Raw genomic sequence first — 17,459 nt, forward strand, 5'->3', positions numbered from 1 at the left:
TAGATGGACCAATGACTAACATTTCGGTCTTTTCAGAGTTAAGACGCAAGAAATTGAGTGACATCCACTCTTTTATCTCAGTGAGGCAGGCCTCCAAATTTCCACAGTTTAGTGTGGAAGATTCCTCCAACGGAAGATAGAGTTGAGTGTCGTCTGCGTAGCAGTGGAAGCTGATATTGTACTTGCGAATAATGTCACCTAATGGAAGCATGTAAATGTTGAAAAGAAGGGGGCCAAGCACTGAACCCTGCGGAACACCGCAGGTAACATTAAAGGGCTCAGATGTCATTTCACCATATTTAACACAGTGCGTCCTATCTGAGAGGTAGGATCTGAACCACGAGAGGACGGTTCCTGAGAGACCAATCCATTTTTCCAACCGTTCTAGTAGGATATTGTGGTGCACTGTGTCAAAAGCAGCACTAAGATCCAGCAGCAGCAAAAGTGATGAAGCGCCAGAATCCATTGACATTAGGAGATCATTTGTTACCTTGATCAGAACTGTCTCAGTAGAGTGGTTAGCCCTGAATCCTGATTGCATGGATTCAAAAAGGTTATTCTCGGATATGAAAGCATTCAGCTGCTGTGCCACTACTTTTTCGAGTACTTTAGAGAGGAAAGGTAGGTTTGACACAGGTCTGTAATTACTTAATATTTCTGGATCAAGGTTGGGTCGTTTCAGTGTGGGTTTAATAACGGCGGACTTAAAAGCTGCTGGAACTACACCTGAGGAGAGTGATATGTTTATAATATTTAGAACTGAAGGTCCAAGGACGCCAAAAAGACTTTTAATAAGTGAACCTGGGAGCGGGTCGAACTGGCAAGTTGTCGGTTTCGCCGCATTTACCACCTGTTTGAGATCATCAAGTGACAGTTCACTAAAACCGGCCATTTTCCCAAGGCAGCCACCCTGTCGTGCATCTGTAAATTTCAGTCCTTTAATATGTGTGGTATTAATAATTTATTTAGCAATTTCTTCCTGTATGCATTGAATCTTCTTAGTAAAGAAGACCATTAAGTCCTGAGCAGAGTGTGTCGAACTATCTGCGATAGTCTGTTGCCTTGTAAGCGATGCTACAGTGTCAAAAAGGGCTTTGGGGTTGTTCTTTTGAGACGCAATCACCTTCGAAAGGTAGGCCGATTTTGCAGAGGCAAGGGCCGCTTTATACTTTAACAAGCTGTCACACCAGGTTTGATGGAAAACCTCAAGCTTGGCAGCGCGCCATTTTCTTTCCAATTTCCTGCATTCTTGTTTAAGGGTTCTAGTTTCATCAGTAAACCAAGGCGTGCATCTTTTAGGACGTGATTTTAGTTTTATGGGCGCTATTGAATCCAGCACACTAGTCAGGGTGTTATTGAACTCATTCATGAGTGAGTCAATCGAGCCATTGTATGTAGGAAAGGACGCAACTGCTCCAGGAAGGAGTTCAAAGAGCTCAGAAACTGTGCCAGTGCTTATATTGCGTCCGCTAAATACTTCAGCTTTTTTAACACTACACTTAGCTAGCACCTCAAATGTAATTAAATAATGATCCGAGATAACGGTAGTACACGGTAACACCATAATGTTTGAGGTTAAAACTCCTCGAGTCAGAATCAAGTCTAGCGTGTTCCCATTTTTATGGGTTGGCAAATCAACCAGTTGATTAAAGCCAAATGCATCAATTAGAGACCTAAACGCAATAGTAAGTGAATTGAGTGGGGAGTTCATATGAATGTTAAAGTCTCCCATAATTATAATTTTGTCTGCATAGATTACAAGTTCAGACAAAAGTTCAGTAAATTCGTCCAAGAAAGTTGTGTATGGCCCAGGTGCACGATAGATAGTTATTACATAAATTGACAATAGAGAGGACCGCATCACAAGAGCCTCAAACGCCTTGTAATTATTAGAGGTACGTGGATTAAATTTGAGCGATTTTTCAGAAATTAGCGCAACACCACCACCCCTTTTCAACGTGCGTGCTATATGGCTACTCTCGTAGTCTGGGGGAGAAGCATAATTTAGCGCTAAGTACTCATCCGGGCGTAACCAAGTTTCACACAGACCCATACAGTTAAGTTTATAATCAAGAATAATGTTATCAACAAGTAAAGCTTTTGGAGCAAGCGATCTAATATTTAACAGACCAAATTTCAGCTTTGCTGAATCATTTGATTTAGCTGAACTCTTTGTAGCCTTTGTCGAAATCTTCAAAAGCTGCCGCTCTTGTGGCTTTTCGTGTGGGTTGTCCGGCGAGGGATGAATGGTGGAATTAGTTACATCCTCGCGTCCTTCCTCGCGTCCATCTTGCTGCTTAGACTTCGCACGCTTCACACATCTGCCTGCACGGCAACCACGCTTCTGTTTTCTGTCCTTACGGCGTCGTTGTCGTCGTTTAAGCGGAATAGCCGTCCACAAGGATGCCGGGTCTCTTTTTGCAATTGAGCATTTTGGCGTAAGAGTAATACTGCATATTTATTAGCATATTTGGTATTGGAGTAATCCAAAAGTAATTGAAAGTAATCAAGTTGAAGTAACCGCTGTTGTTTTAATGTTTAAAATTAACTTTTTTGTTGAGCACCAAAAGATCGTGCTTTACCGTTAGCAGCGCGCTGTAGACTGCCAACAGCATCCGCTTTCCGGTCACAAGATCAAAAGCCAAACCAAACCTTACCCCTTACCAGCAAGTGGCACTGTTGGACTCATCATTGCAGGACACTTACACAAAAACTATACAAAATATTTTATCAGGAATTTCAACAAAACAAAAGTTATTATTACACCCGCACTCCGGTTTCCTCCCAAATTCAAAAAACATGCATATCAGGTTAATTGCCCGGTCCAAATTGTCAGGGTGTCCCCTGCCCACTGCCCGAAGACAGCTGAGATGGGCTTCAGCACCCCCGTGACCCCTACTGAGGATAAGCGGTGCATCTATACATGTATATATATATATATATATATATATATATATATATATATATATATATATATATATATATATATACTTTTTTTAAAATTATTTATTTATTTGAAGTAACGTGCCCAGCACTGTCAATAATACACGTGAACCCTTTAAAAAAAGTGCGAGAAAATTATTTTGCGATTTTTACAGACTGCGTGCTTCGAGATTTATTTATTATTCTTTATGAAAAAAAAATGTGCAATTGCTCCAAGATAAGATGCCAAAACACTGCATCGCCTCTAAGCACTTCATCGACTCATCCGCTAGGTGGATGCGTTCAACAAGATGTGGTGCATTCAATCGGTAATTGACCGCCTGGTAAATGTTCATTCCTTTTAGGGTTTGAGGTTTTAATCAGTTGGTACATTTTATGTATAGCCCTAATTGCGTTATGCAACTGGTGTAGGAATTAATGCTACACAAACCATTGTATTTACGTTTCCATCACTTGACTTTAAACAAGGGATGAAATCGTCAATAAATTTTCTTTTTTTGTGTGAGTTTAGAGAGGAAATATTATTATTATTATTATTATTACTGTGTTTGTCTACGCCTATTTGTATTTTTGCCCATCTCTGCTGTAGACAACGTTGCCGTGGAAGCCTAAGACGCTTGTCTGAAATGAGCCAACCTACAGAGAAAGAAAAATGGACAAACGGGAAGCTCCGCCAATAAACGCCAGGATCGACAGACTAGTAGACCAATCAGATTAAGTCAAGGGAGGTGATTACAAAACCCCAGTTCTGGACATGGACGATAGACCACAACTTCAAATGACAGTGTCAAAATGATGCTCGCTGCCAACTTTGCGTTTTATTGAACCTAAATAACTTTGTCAGGGGCAGGTTAACCCGTTGATGTAGCCATGGTTATCTCTGCTTTGACGCGATTTAAGTTTTTCTAACACAGACAAAGGATTCCATTGAGCTTTTGCTGTGTTTATTTGGTAAGTGTGCATGCGCGGCAACGAGCTGCTGGGGGGAACTAAATTGCTTCCTCTCATCCTAAAGCTCTAGTTATCGTGACGACTATTTACTTCTTGCACATTACGTATTTAAATCTTTAAGGGGAGGAACACAGGAATTAAACTATACTTTAATGGTAGCTAGCAACGCTGTACTATTCTATTTTAACCCAAGTTAAGCTGCCAATGCGAGAGTATTTGTGCTTTTCTTATCATGACGTCACTGTGTGCGACTGTAGTAAAGTAGACCCATGGCCATGTGTACACTTAATTTCAAAACGAGAATATTTGCATTGTGGTTTTATCACTATTGAACTTCATCAGGTTAGAAAACGACGGTAGGTGAAGGCGCTTCTTCCATTAAATTGTTACCTACCGGGCATGGGTCGGGAACCTTTTTGACCCAAATAGCCATAATAGCAAAATGTTTTTTTTAATTCTTATTTTTAGTGTGAGCCATACCATATATTTTAAAACAAATTTCAGCAAAACTGCCCTAACCCGCTTTCTGGACAAAAACTAATTTTGCAGCGCATTTTATTTCTCTGTTTGACGTTAGATCATCTTTTAAGCTGAGAGCTCCTTTTTGTTAGTAATAAGCGCAACGGGCACCCAGTTTGTTATGCAATAACAGTGTATTATGTTATACCTATGTTGTTATTATGCTATTACTAGGTTAATTATTGGAAGCAGGGCTAAAAAAAATCCTAGAAAATCACAATGACCCTGCACTGGTGAGCTATTTTCCCAACAGGTCTGAAGACAACTCCGTTGCGTCTGGTGTCTGCCCGCAGGCACCACGTTGATGACTTGTTAAAATCTATGAAAAGGGAAAAAATTCAGAACCTGTATCCTATATCAACAAGTATATCACTTTAAACTTGTCTCCCTCCCTCAATTACTTGAGATTGTAAAAGCTCATTTTGACCTTCATTTTTTTCCATAAATAATGGTTTCACAACATGGTGCAAGCAGTTATTTTCTAAAAATTACCCAAAATACTGCAAACAAGGACACTGACGTATTTCCCTTCGGTGCACATGGCATTGGACAGAAAGAAGTATGCTGCGTTCATAGCTCCACCCACCCCTACATCTCACCAGATCAAATATCTCTGTGTACTTGGCTGACATTTTTGGCTGTTTTCATCACAAAGAGTCTCAACAGTAAACCTAAATTGCTCAATGAGCTTCCGTATAAATGATTCCGTAGCGACGTACAGCCAAAATGGTGTCTGTTGGTGTGATATCTTGACTGTAAACTGTAATGGAGAATATGGTCTTTATATACGGTCTTTCTCTCTCTCTCTTGATCTGTCTCCATTTCTCTAACTTTCTCTCTCTCCCTCTCCCTCTCTCTGTTATCTATCTATCTCTTTATCTTTTTTCTTAAACTTACTTTTTTTTTATTTCACATCAGCAAAAGGCATTCGGATGAAACTTCTCCCTATAACTGGCTGAAATGTCTTGACCTTACTCACCGCCAAAAGGATGGCAGGATTAGTCTCCAGCAACACAGTGGTTTTGGGGATGCTCCTTTTGATGAATAAGATTGCAGCCGACTCGCCTGTCTCAGGTAATGGAACACCTGGCATTCTATACATCTGTTAATGTGTTCTTGAGCAAAATAATGGATTCTCATCCCTGCAACTGGGCAAAGGTACACCCCTTTCACTGTGACAGCGTGGGTGGTTTTGTTGTAAAATGATCTGTTATGGCCGCTTCATTCACAAGTGTTGCAAGCACTGAAATAGGTTTTAATTGTGAACTTTTCTATTTCTAGCGAAAGTGTTTACATTTATGGATGTTGACAGTGGTCCAACCATCCCCCAGCACATTTCCGATTAAATGGAAGTTGCTGAAGGCAGTCATAAACCCGTGATATTATGTACTAATAGGATTACAGCGACTGGATAAGGAAGTGGAGATTTATTAAATGCAAAACAGTTTTATGAAACATTGCTTTTGTTTGCTACTTTTTTGATCATTGGGAATTTTCCTATAGCTTTTCAATTTTGTTCACTATCAAAAGCAAATCTCAGTTTTTTTAATGTTAACGTGAATAATTCTTATCAAATGTTAAACCACGTTTTGACGTGAGACATTAACAGGTGTCTGATTGTACTGAAAATGTCCTCACTGAAAACAATATGAGATAAAAAAATGGCATGCCTCTGACAGATTTTGTACGGGTGCTTGAAATCTTTAAAACCCCTTGAATTTTAATGTTGTGTTTTCAAGATTTGAAAAGTGCTTGAGTTTCAGATAAAGTGTTCGTAAATTGAAATTGTTGCCATGATTGCTGAGGGTAGGAGTTCATTAAGGGTTTTAAACTTATTTTGTGGTTCTGAAATAGGGTTGGGGCTAGGGTTTCAGTTTGAGCTCTATATTAGGGTTCTAAACTCATGTAAAGTTCCAAAATATGTTACGGTTTAAAACAGGGTTAGGTTTAGGGTCACATATAGAGTTAGATGTAGGGCTAGTGTTAGGAACTACCGTTTTAAGCAGATTTTAGGGTTCCAAAATTGGGTTGGGCATAGAGTTATAGGCTCCTACCCTTTTGATCAGCACAAGATCAGCTCTGAACTCCAGCCATACTAACATAAGAAGAAAATGTATAAATTGTCCAGCACTGTTTTCATAAAAATAAATGTTGAGTAATGAAAATACACAGGATGCACATTACTTTCAAGCTAATGTGTATCAAAACATGTAGCATCCAAAGTCCAGCCTGAGGGTCAATTACAGCCTGTGATCAAATTTTTACTGTTCCGCGACCTCTGTCATAAATGTAATTTGTGGCCCGCCAGTCATATTGACCGCAGTATAAGATACATTTGGACGAAAAGTGAGAGTTTTATTTCATCACAAAAGGAAAGTTGATTGTGGGGGGGCTGCTGCTTCCAGTTCAAGTGGAGAATTTTTTCACCGAAATCCTAAACACCCGCGTCTGCCTAATTTGCCAAGAGACTGGGGCTGTTTTCAAATATTATAATATGAAGAAGCATTGCCAGACTAAACATGCTTTCTTCAAACCCTATCTGGAAATGAACACTGTGAAAATGTAAAGCACAGCAGCGCTTTATCACGAGACCCTGCGAGTCCAATGAAAATGCTACAAAGGCGAGTTACAAGGTCGAGAACCTGAGGGAGAATTAAAACACTCTTGTTTATAAGATATACATAAATACATTATACCGTGAGGTGTTTATGAGTGTTGGCCACCATTTTACACACACCAAGATATTTGAAGATTTATGCAATATGTAAATACATGTGTACACTATTTTATCTACAACCGAATTGTTTTTTTGTACATGCAATTGTTTCTAAAACTTTTTTTTCTCGGCTTTTATTATTCATTTACTTGCAGCATTACAATTTGTGTTTTTAACGGCAAAACATTTTATACAGTTCATGTTTATGGGTACACTATGATGAAAAGTAATTAATAAAAAAGAAAATGTTCCCTTTCATAAAGAAAATAACTGTATTTGTCATCAAACATTTGCCAGAATTTAGATTTGGCTTGTCTCATTCTAGAAACCTTATGTTTGAGCAGGACAAAATTAAATGACAACAGGCAAAACATTTGCAATTAGTAATATATAAACGATATATTTCCGAGAGTCCCACAAGACATTGTGCATTGCTTATTATAGTGAAAATTCAAACAATAGGATTTTTCAACAAAAGGTGGTTTTCTGTGTTATAAGGATTATATAAAGGTTGTTTTTTTTTTGTGGCCCCAAACATGTTTTTTTTTTGTCCAATATGCCTCTTTCAACATTTTGGGTCGCCAACAGTAACCCTTGATCTAAGTCCTCCTTTACTTAAGAACGCAACTAAAAGACTTCCTGTAACAAGACTACTGTTTTTTTACACTCTTAATGGCCAGTTCGTCCCACTGAGATGGGAGCTCTAAAATGGACTGAAGTAATCACCAGTGCAGAGAAATCGGACCCCCTGCGTGTTGACAAGACGGCCATTCATTATTCAATGAAGCACAAAGCCACTGCCACATCGACGACTGCCACATCGACGGCTACAACCTATCCAAAAGCTAAACACTACACTGCTACTTTATTATATGGCTCCTTTATAGTTGAAAAAGGTGGTTAAAGGTGCCCATACCTTTCTGAAGGCTGGCCAGATTTGGTAAACTGAAAATATGTGGGGGCCGACAATTCAGCCTTGCATTCTTTAAACCACTCGTTCATGTCATTTTCCGGTCCTCTCAAACAAGTCAGTAACCGAGCCGTGTCAGATGCAACAGTGCTTTTATCGCAGGCTAACAAAAAAGGCTAACTTCCTTTTGCTGGTAATTGTCTCTTAATTTTAAATGAGATGTCTTAAATTCTTCGAAACACAGTATTACGTGACAGAAAAATATTGGCGAAATGACGCTTCTTCACAGGACAAATTCTCGTGACCATGTTCATGAAACAGTCTTTAAAATACACCCTCCGTGAAAGGTTTGCAGTGTTGGCGATCACAGTCGCAACCACGTAGCTCGACATTGTAGCATTTTCATTTGACTCGCAGGGTTTCGTGAAAAAGTGCTGCTAAAATAGTTATTAGGTAAATATTGACAATATAGGAAGATGCTTAGTGGCTCAAGTCTTCCAGGCCTCTCACCTTTCGTGTCTGCATTTCTGAGGGAACCCAGACTCTTTGATTGACTGTTGGGTAGCACCAATTTAGCACTTAGAGGCTTCTCACTTCAAACAAGCCTTATTCGTCCAAGGATCATGCTCGTAGCTAGAATTGCTCAAGTAACGAGCAAATTCTTTTCCGATATGAAATAATTAAAAACTAATTGGTCTGACCTCATTCCATCTTATTAATCACTAAAAACATATTCAAATAGTAACTAAATATAAAGAACACAATGATAAATAAGATGTTATTCACAAAATAAAATGTGAATTTATTCTGAGCACTTATTTTGGAAGAAGTTGGCATAACAGAGGTTGTGTGCATGGTGTGGAGTAATGCAGGGGTTCGGAAGGAATGATGGAGATCGCATAGCTGTCAACTCATACCTTTCCCTGTATTTTATACGGTACGTTTTAGTGATCATTTCAAATTGTTTATGGCGTGTAACAATTTTTGTACGGAGGGGAAAAATAATAAAAGATCCATCTCATTTGCCCATCTTGGCACGAATCCGGATTGTTGATTGTAGATATCTAATGAAGATGATGTCTGCGAAGTCCTGTGGTGCTTTGTTTCATAAGCAACACTAAATTTGCTGGAAGTGGGTAAAGAACAAAAAAGGATCTAGAAATAATTGTTTTTGTTAAATAAAACGAAATTGTTTATACAAATTATCTTTGTTTTCATCCTACATAGTCTGCCTTGCTTTGAGTAAATGGGTGCCGTGTTGAGTTTGCAAGGTTTTCTTATTGCCTGTTAAGGAGGATTTGCCATCATTAATCAGGGGAGCAATTGGATGAGGTTGATTGGGATTAAATCGAGAGACTGTTGAGAGAAAGAAAGAAAGAAAGAAAGAAAGAAAGAAAGAAAGAAAGAAAGAAAGAAAGAAAGAAAGAAAGAAAAAAAGGGAGAAAGAAAAAAGAAAGAGGAAATAATAAAGAGAAAAAAAGAGAAAGATGGTAAGATAGAAAGAGAGAGAGGGACAGGGAGAAAGATAAAAACAGAAAGAGAGAGAGAAAATGGAGATGGAGAAATAAAGAGAAAAAGAAGACAAGAGAGAGAGAAAGAAAGAGAAAAAGGGAGAAGGTAAAAGAGGGAGAGAGATAAAGAGGAAGATAAAATGAAAGAAAAAAAGAAACAAAGAACAAAAGAAAGAAAAATAAGTAAGCGAAGAAGTAGGAAGTTTGGTTAATTTGACTCAGTTCCTCACAAAAAAATAATTTTACTAGAAAATCGCAATGACCCAGAACTGGTGGGGTATATTCAGAACAGGTCCGCGGCACCTCAGATATACTCAGGGGGCACCAAGGTGCCCGTGGGCACTAGATTACCGACCCCTGGTCTAGTGACTCATAGATTTTCTTGAATGCTATAGTCTAAAGTAAAATTATTTCATTTGCATGGAGCCTACTTTTTTTTAATCATTTTTAATTCAAATTCACTCTTAATAGTGACCATAATAATACCTTTTGAAGACAAGTTTTTGGGACAACCTTTGTCCGTAACCCAGTTGGAGACGTATTTCTTTGTCAAATATTTTTCTTCGATATTGATTCAAAATAAGTTTGCCCTTTTTTATATTGACATAATTGATTCCAAGAAGACTAAAGCAAGGAAGGCAAATGGATTTTATTTTCCGTGATTCAATTCCAGACATCACTAGTACTGTCTGCATGCAGGCATAATCAGGTTAGCTTTTAGGGTTGGGCTATCATGGGAGACGAGTAGACCTTTTGTAATATTGATTCCTGTAAATATTTGTTCTACTTCAAATCCATTTTCACAAGAGTGCTCAGAACACACAAGGGATTAAGCAACAACCTTGAGGTATAATGCTGTAACAATTACTAGACATTGTCTCAATGCAAAAAAAAAATCTGACATTGTTGTTTATTTTATGTTTAATTGTCCTATTATTTGAATATATTAGCTTGTTTTTTAATGTTTCCGGTCCCATTGACGTACGCTTTTGCAATTTGCTTTAAAAAAGAAAAAGTATGCTATCTAGCAGAAGATAAACGGTTCCGCTTATTTAAAGGTTTTTTTTTTTTTTTTCATTTAGTCAATATTAATAGCAAGTTGTTTTAAAGAACTGGTCCTAAAGACACACAAAAGCTTATGGCAAGATGGATGGAAATGTGCTCTTATTATTCTGTGATTTTTCATACCATGAATAAATTAAATGTTGTGCTGATAATTCTTTAGTGTTGTCAAACTAATGAGACTGTTCCACATTTGCGGCCATGTTCATTATAAGATCCATGAGAATTTGTGCTGGAAAGTAGGTCAAAGAATAAGGATTCCTGGACGACTGCCAGAAAGTGCATGTTTTATTTGATAGTTTCTTTCTGCTAAATATAGTAGAGAAAACTTACAAATTAAAAAAAATACTATTACATGGATTGATTTTATAATAATGTCCACATTATTGGTTAAACATGATATCACGAAAGGAACAAAAAAGTTAGTTTTGGGGGTCAGCAACTTGAGGCTATTTACGGTGCTTTAGTGATATATACATACAGCAGCGCTAATATTTGGTAACATGTCCCTTTTGTATGATATAGGTAAAAGGGAGAAAGAAAAAAGAAAGAGTCCCCACCAGTTCTGGGTCATTGTGATTTTCTAGTAAAATTATTTTTTTGTGAGGAACTGAGTCAGATTAACCAAACTTCCTACTTCTTCGCTTACTTATTTTTCTTTCTTTTGTTCTTTGTTTCTTTTTTTCTTTCATTTTATCTTCCTCTTTATCTCTCTCCCTCTTTTACCTTCTCCCTTTTTCTCTTTCTTTCTCTCTCTCTTGTCTTCTTTTTCTCTTTATTTCTCCATCTCCATTTTCTCTCTCTCTTTCTGTTTTTATCTTTCTCCCTGTCCCTCTCTCTCTTGATGATTCTGAGGAAACATTGAGAAGGTTGGTAACGGAGTTTGGAAGAGTACGTGATAGGTGTAAGTTATGTGTCAATGTTGGGAAGAGTAAGGTGATGGAGTGGGCATGACGTTAGAAATCAGGTTGCATGGACAGGTGCTGGAAGAAGTTGAAAGCTTTAGGTACTGGGGTTGTGATGTGGCTGCAGTTGGTGGAATGGAGTGTGAGGTATTGCACAGAGTGAATCAAGGAAGCAAGGTTTTGGGTGCTCTGAGGAGAGTGATGAACAACAAAAGTATGAGTATGGATGTTAAGAGGGGACTGTAAGAGAGTGATTGTGCCGACTGTGTTGTATGGTGCAGAGACTTGGAGCCTTAACGCAGATTTGAGAAGGAAGTTGAATGTTTTTAAAATGAAGTGTTTGAGGACTATGTTAGGAGTGACAAGATTGGATAGACTGAGAAATTAAATTGTGAGAGACAGAACTGGAGTAGTCGTGGAGCAAGCGTGTTGATAAGAGAGTACTCGGTTGATTTGGACACATGGAGAGGATGGGTGAGGAGCGAATGTTGAAGCGAATATACAGAGCAGAAGTCAATGGAAGGAGACCAAGAGGAAGGCCGCGATTGACGTGGATGGATGGTGTGATGAGTGCATTGCAAGAAAGAGGTCTAAATATAATGGAAGCTAAAGCTCTTGTTGGTGATAGAAAGGAGTGGAGAGGTGTTGTTAAAGGATAGTGGGATTTTGGATGCGTTCTTAAGGATGAGCTGGGCACCCGTATGATGCGGCAGGGGTAAACCAGCGAAAGCTGTCGGGCCCTGCTGTTGAACAAAAGAGTGTGTTGTGTCACCCTGACCTGAGTGACATGGCCGCTTTCTGGTGTCCCATTTCATCTGGAGGGACGAAAGCATGACCAACTTGGGTGCCAAGGTGCCTAACTTGTTTGGGTGTTTGGGCTAGTGGGTTGGCCATGGTCCAAAAATGTTTGTGTGTTTTTTGCTATTTATTTCCCTTTTATTTTCTTTGTTATTGTATTTGTGTATCTTGCTGTCGGTCACCCCTCTTGAGGGATATGACCAAGGTAGATAGATAGATAGATAGATAGATAGATAGATAGATAGATAGATAGATAGATAGATAGATAGATAGATAGATAGATAGATAGATAGATAGATAGATAGATATCCATCCATTATCTGTACCGCATATATATCCATCCATCCTTCCATTATCTGTACCGCTTATATGCACTGTGTATATATATATATATACACACACACAGTGCACAGTGCATCCGGAAAGTATTCACAGCGCTTCACTTTTTCCACATCTTGTTATGTTACAGCCTCATTTCAAATTGTATTAATTTAATCTCTTATCCCAAAATTCTACACAAAATACTCCATTATGACAATGTGAAAAAGTTTATTTTTTTACTTTTTTTGAATTTATTAAAAATAGAAAACTAAGATTTCACATTTACATAAGTATTCACAGCCTTTGCTTAATACTTTGTTGATCCACCTTTGGCAGCAAATACATCCTCAAGTCTTTTTGAATATGATCCCTCAAGTTTAGCACACCTATCTTTAGGCAGTTTTGCCCATTCTTCTTTGCAATAAGTCTCAAGCTCAATCAGGTTGGATGGGAGACGTTTGTGCACAACCATTTTCAGATCTCTCCAGAGATGTTCGATCGGACTCTGGATGGGCCACTCCAGGACATTCACGGAGTGGTTCTGAAGCCAATCTTTTGAGATCTTGGCTGTGTGCTTTGGGTCGTTGTCCACTGAAAAATGAACCTTCGGCCCAGCCTGAGGCCAAGAGCGCTCTGGAGCAGGTTTTCATCCAGGATATCTCTATACATTGCTGCATTCATTTTTCCTTCTATCCTGACTAGTCTGCCAGTTTCTGCTTCTGAAAAACATCCCCACAGCATGATGCTGCCACCAACATGCTTCACTGTAGGAATTGTATTGGCCTGGTGATGAGCGGTGCCTGGTTTCCTCCAAACATGGCGCCTGGCATTCACACCAAAGAGTTCAATCTTTGTCTCATCAGACCAGAGAATTTTGTTTCTCATGGTCTGAGAGTCATTCAGGTGCTTTTTGGCAAATTCCAGACGGGCTTCCATGTTCCTTTTACTAAGGAGTGGCTTTCGTCTGGCCAGTCTACCATACAGGCCTGATTGGTGGATGGCTGCAGAGATGGTTGTCCTTCTAGACGGCTCTCCTCTCTCCACAGAGGAACGCTGGAGCTCTGACAGAGTGACCATCGGGTTCTTGGTCACCACCCTGACTAAGGCCCTTCTTCCCCGATCGCTCAGTTTAGAAGCTGGCCAGCTCTAGGAAGAGTCCTGGTGGTTTCAAATGTCTTCCATTTACGAATAATGGAGGCCACTGTGCTCATTGGGAACTTCAAAGCAGCAGAAATGTTTCTGTATCCTTCCCCAGATTTCTGCCTCAAGACAATCCTGTCTTGCAGGTCGACAGACAGTTCTTTTGACTTCATGCTTGGTGTTTGTGCTCTGACATGCACACTCAACTGTGGGACCTTATATAAACAGGTGTGTGCCTTTCCAAATCATGTCCAATCAACAGAATTTACTGCAGGTGGACTCCTATTAAGCTGTAGAAAGATCTCAAGGATGATCAGTGGAAAAAAGATGCACCTGAGCTCAATTTTGATCTTCAGGGCAAAGGCTGTGAATACTTATGTAAATGTGATTTCTTAGTTTTCTATTAATACAGTCAAAAAAAGTAAAAAAAAAACTTTCACATTGTCATAATGGAGTATTTTGTGTAGAATTTTGAGATAAGAGATTAAATTAATACAATTTGGAATGAGGCTGTAACATAACAAAATGTGGAAAAAGTGAAGCGCTGTGAATAATTTCCGGATGCACTGTGTATATATATATAAATATATATATATATATATATATATATATATATATATATATATATATATATATATATATATATATATATATATATATATATATATATATATATATATATATATATATATATATATAGTCCCGGGGACTCGCATGCTCAAAAATCTATGGGTCCCAATAGAGATCTATGGGTCCCCAAAATTTAGTGTTATTGAGGTTGAATTTGTAATTCGGTGACAAATATATAATGAAAAATCTGTATATTCATTCAGTTTTAATCATCAAATTATTAATTCATTCTCTGCATCAAATTATCATCTGATTTTTACACAAATAACAATAGAGATTAGTTTTAAAAAGCTGGTGTGCTGTAGATGATGGGTGCGTTAAACAAACCCACAATCAAGCTCACAATTTTGTAATTTGTATGTCAGTGTCCTTCTTCAAAGCAGTTGCTTTTATATGCATTTGTCGTCCAGCAATATGTGGTCAGCTTAGTCCGACATATTGACATTTCAGAGGATCAGCTGGTGGGTCTAGATTCAAGACATTTACCAAGTTTTGACTCTGCGTAGCTGACATATAGAACTATGCCTACTGTATGCAAATGAATTTGAGTTTTATCCTGATTACTGTCATTATTGATAATTTTAGGTTGTCCAGCCACTAGAAATAAATAACAAACAAACATAAAACATCTTTGTTTCATTTCTTAATGTTGAGAAAACATCATACTAGTATTCCTATTTATGTTATGTTTATGTTCTTGCCAATATTATAAAATGTGTCTGTCTGAACCATCACAAATGTTGTGCATGTGTTGTTGTGCCACTGAAGTGATGATCTAAAATGACCTGACATTTTAAGGTTGTGCGCTTAGGTTTGACCCCATAAAATGACCTATTTTTGGGGAAAATGTAGAAGCTTGGAATTATATCCACCAAGTGTTTACATTTACACTCAACTAATAATTAGTAAAAAAAATAAAAGAGGAGAAGACTTGCTTGATTTTACTCGGGACAAAATACATATATTTAATGTGCAAATGAGTTGTAAACATTCATCAACCTGGCATAGAATCATGATTTTCACAAAATAATGCATAAAAATGTAATATGATTTAGAGAAGAAAGATAACTGTTAATTTTCATTGTTCTTAAGCATGCTGGTTTGCTGACAATCCAGTGTCATCTCCTTTGTGTTCCATAGATGAATCTCATGCTAAATCAGGCTCTATAAACCTTGGCCATATTTTTCATGGAAATGTTTCAAGCGCAATGGGGCTGTTAACATCAAACTCGCCACCCTTTCTTGAAACTGCCTTTGAGAAGGAAGACCCTCACCAACTCATTCCCCAACACAACCCCAAATCCTTCACTTCAAGAAACCTTAGGGTAGAAGAATCACAGCCTCTTTCTACTCCATCATCACAATCATCTCAAATTGTTTTGGGATCTTTTCCACAATTGAAGGTGGCTCAGAAACATTCTTCTGAGCAAACAATTCCCTTTTTTCAAACTTCTTTAATTTCTCAGACGCAACCTCCATTAAATTCAATGAGGACTCCTGCTCTTGAAAGCTCAACTGTCCCACCACTTAATCTTACAAAGAAAGATGGAGATGTTGCAGGCAGCAAGTCAGAAAAAAAAAAAAAAACTTGGATACTCCCCAGTGAAACCGGTGATAGAATCTATTTGACATCTAGTGTTTTAAATAGTAATCCATCGGATGAATCTTATTTTTTGGATGATGTCTTAATTGACCCTACAATGGATCAAAGGACATTTCAGTTTTGGAACCCAGCTCAAACAAATTCACCAATGCCTGAGGAGACACCAGTGAACATTTTACCAAATCAGCATGAGCTTTTGTTTCCCAGCTACTCTACACCTTTTATGGATCCTCTGCTAATATCACCACCATCTGAACCCACAGAAGCTCCCCTGGAGGACTTCTACCCCACAGATACCGTTGACTTTGACTGGGGGAGTGGAGATTATTTAGAGACAATGACATTCAGTCCAGAAGAAGTTTCCTACTCAATGGGCCCAAATCTTCCCGACATATACGATCAAGAGGACTACACAGAACATTATGACACCACATTTCCCACTAGAGTAGGAACAACCCTTTCATCCATGCATCACTTTAATATCCTGCCATCATTAAGTCCTCTGACAGTGTATTCAACAAATTTACCTCAAACATCAAGGGATGTCTACTCTTTTGTCCTTGAACGCTCCAAAACGACTCATCCAGAATATTCTCCCACAATTATTGGTGAGACATTGGAACCATCAGACAATATGGATTGGCCCGATACTTACAGTATTCAACCAACCGACGTCCTGTTGCCTGACATGAACAGCTTGGAGTATTACACTACACAGACTAAAGGGAAATCTGGTTCAGGAAAAGAAGCCAATGAAAGAGGAAATGTCACTGTGTTGTCCGCCAGCGTCACCCAAGACGCCAAGCCTTTATTGCAGCATTCTGTTGTCACAACACCCTTTCTTGATGCTTCCTTCTCCTCTCACTTCTCTACTCACATATCAACTGCAGATTGGTTTGCAGGTACTCATACTGTTAGACAGCACAGCCCTGTACTTGTACTGCCTAGCACTACAGTAATTTTGCCAGACAATGTTGTGGCTTCGTTTTCTCTGACTGATGTCCAGTGGTTTGTCACCGAAGTCTTCCCAATTGTCACTACCCTACAACCAACTTCAGTTGTTACTGGAACAACTGCATTTTCCTCTGGTCCTACAGAACATCCTTCGACCGAACAAACAAGTAATATCACTTTAGTATCATCCAATTGGTCTTTGCCCCACCCTGTTATGTTGGATGATCAAGGCGTGACTAAATATGAATCTGACAGTCCAGCCACAACAACCTTGATTCCAGCTAATAGTGAAGCTAATTCCACTTCCTTCATACCCACATCTCCAAATGCCAACACAAGTTCTCATCAAACTGCCAAGGTCAACCCTGTCACCGTTAATAAGTGGCATACTACCACAATGACATCCCGACAGTACGTCTGCGACCTTGAGAAGCCTGAGTACTTCATTCAAATAGGTAAGTAATTGTCTTGGCCATTATTTTGTCACAGTTAATCT

At 38.6% G+C, this 17,459-nt stretch overlaps 1 protein-coding gene across 3 annotated transcripts in view; it reads left to right on the forward strand.

Moving 5' to 3' along the window:
- Positions 1-3,705: 3,705 nt before the first annotated feature.
- The window catches only part of LOC148363348 (UPF0606 protein KIAA1549), a 57,725-nt gene continuing 43,971 nt past the window's right edge, over positions 3,706-17,459 (forward strand). For all 3 annotated transcript variants that reach the window (XM_088341005.1, XM_088341006.1, XM_088341007.1), the window contains exons 1-3: positions 3,706-3,894; positions 5,332-5,487; positions 15,547-17,418. In XM_088341005.1, the coding sequence (XP_088197131.1) occupies positions 5,403-5,487; positions 15,547-17,418 (1,957 nt within the window). In that variant the 5' untranslated portion in view covers positions 3,706-3,894; positions 5,332-5,402. The remainder of the gene's footprint in view (positions 3,895-5,331; positions 5,488-15,546; positions 17,419-17,459) is intronic.

The sequence above is a fragment of the Urocampus carinirostris genome, chromosome 7, assembly GCF_059441175.1.
Source record: "Urocampus carinirostris isolate Australia breed hairy pipefish chromosome 7, RoL_Ucar_1.0, whole genome shotgun sequence".
NCBI classification, from domain to species: Eukaryota; Metazoa; Chordata; class Actinopteri; order Syngnathiformes; family Syngnathidae; genus Urocampus; species Urocampus carinirostris.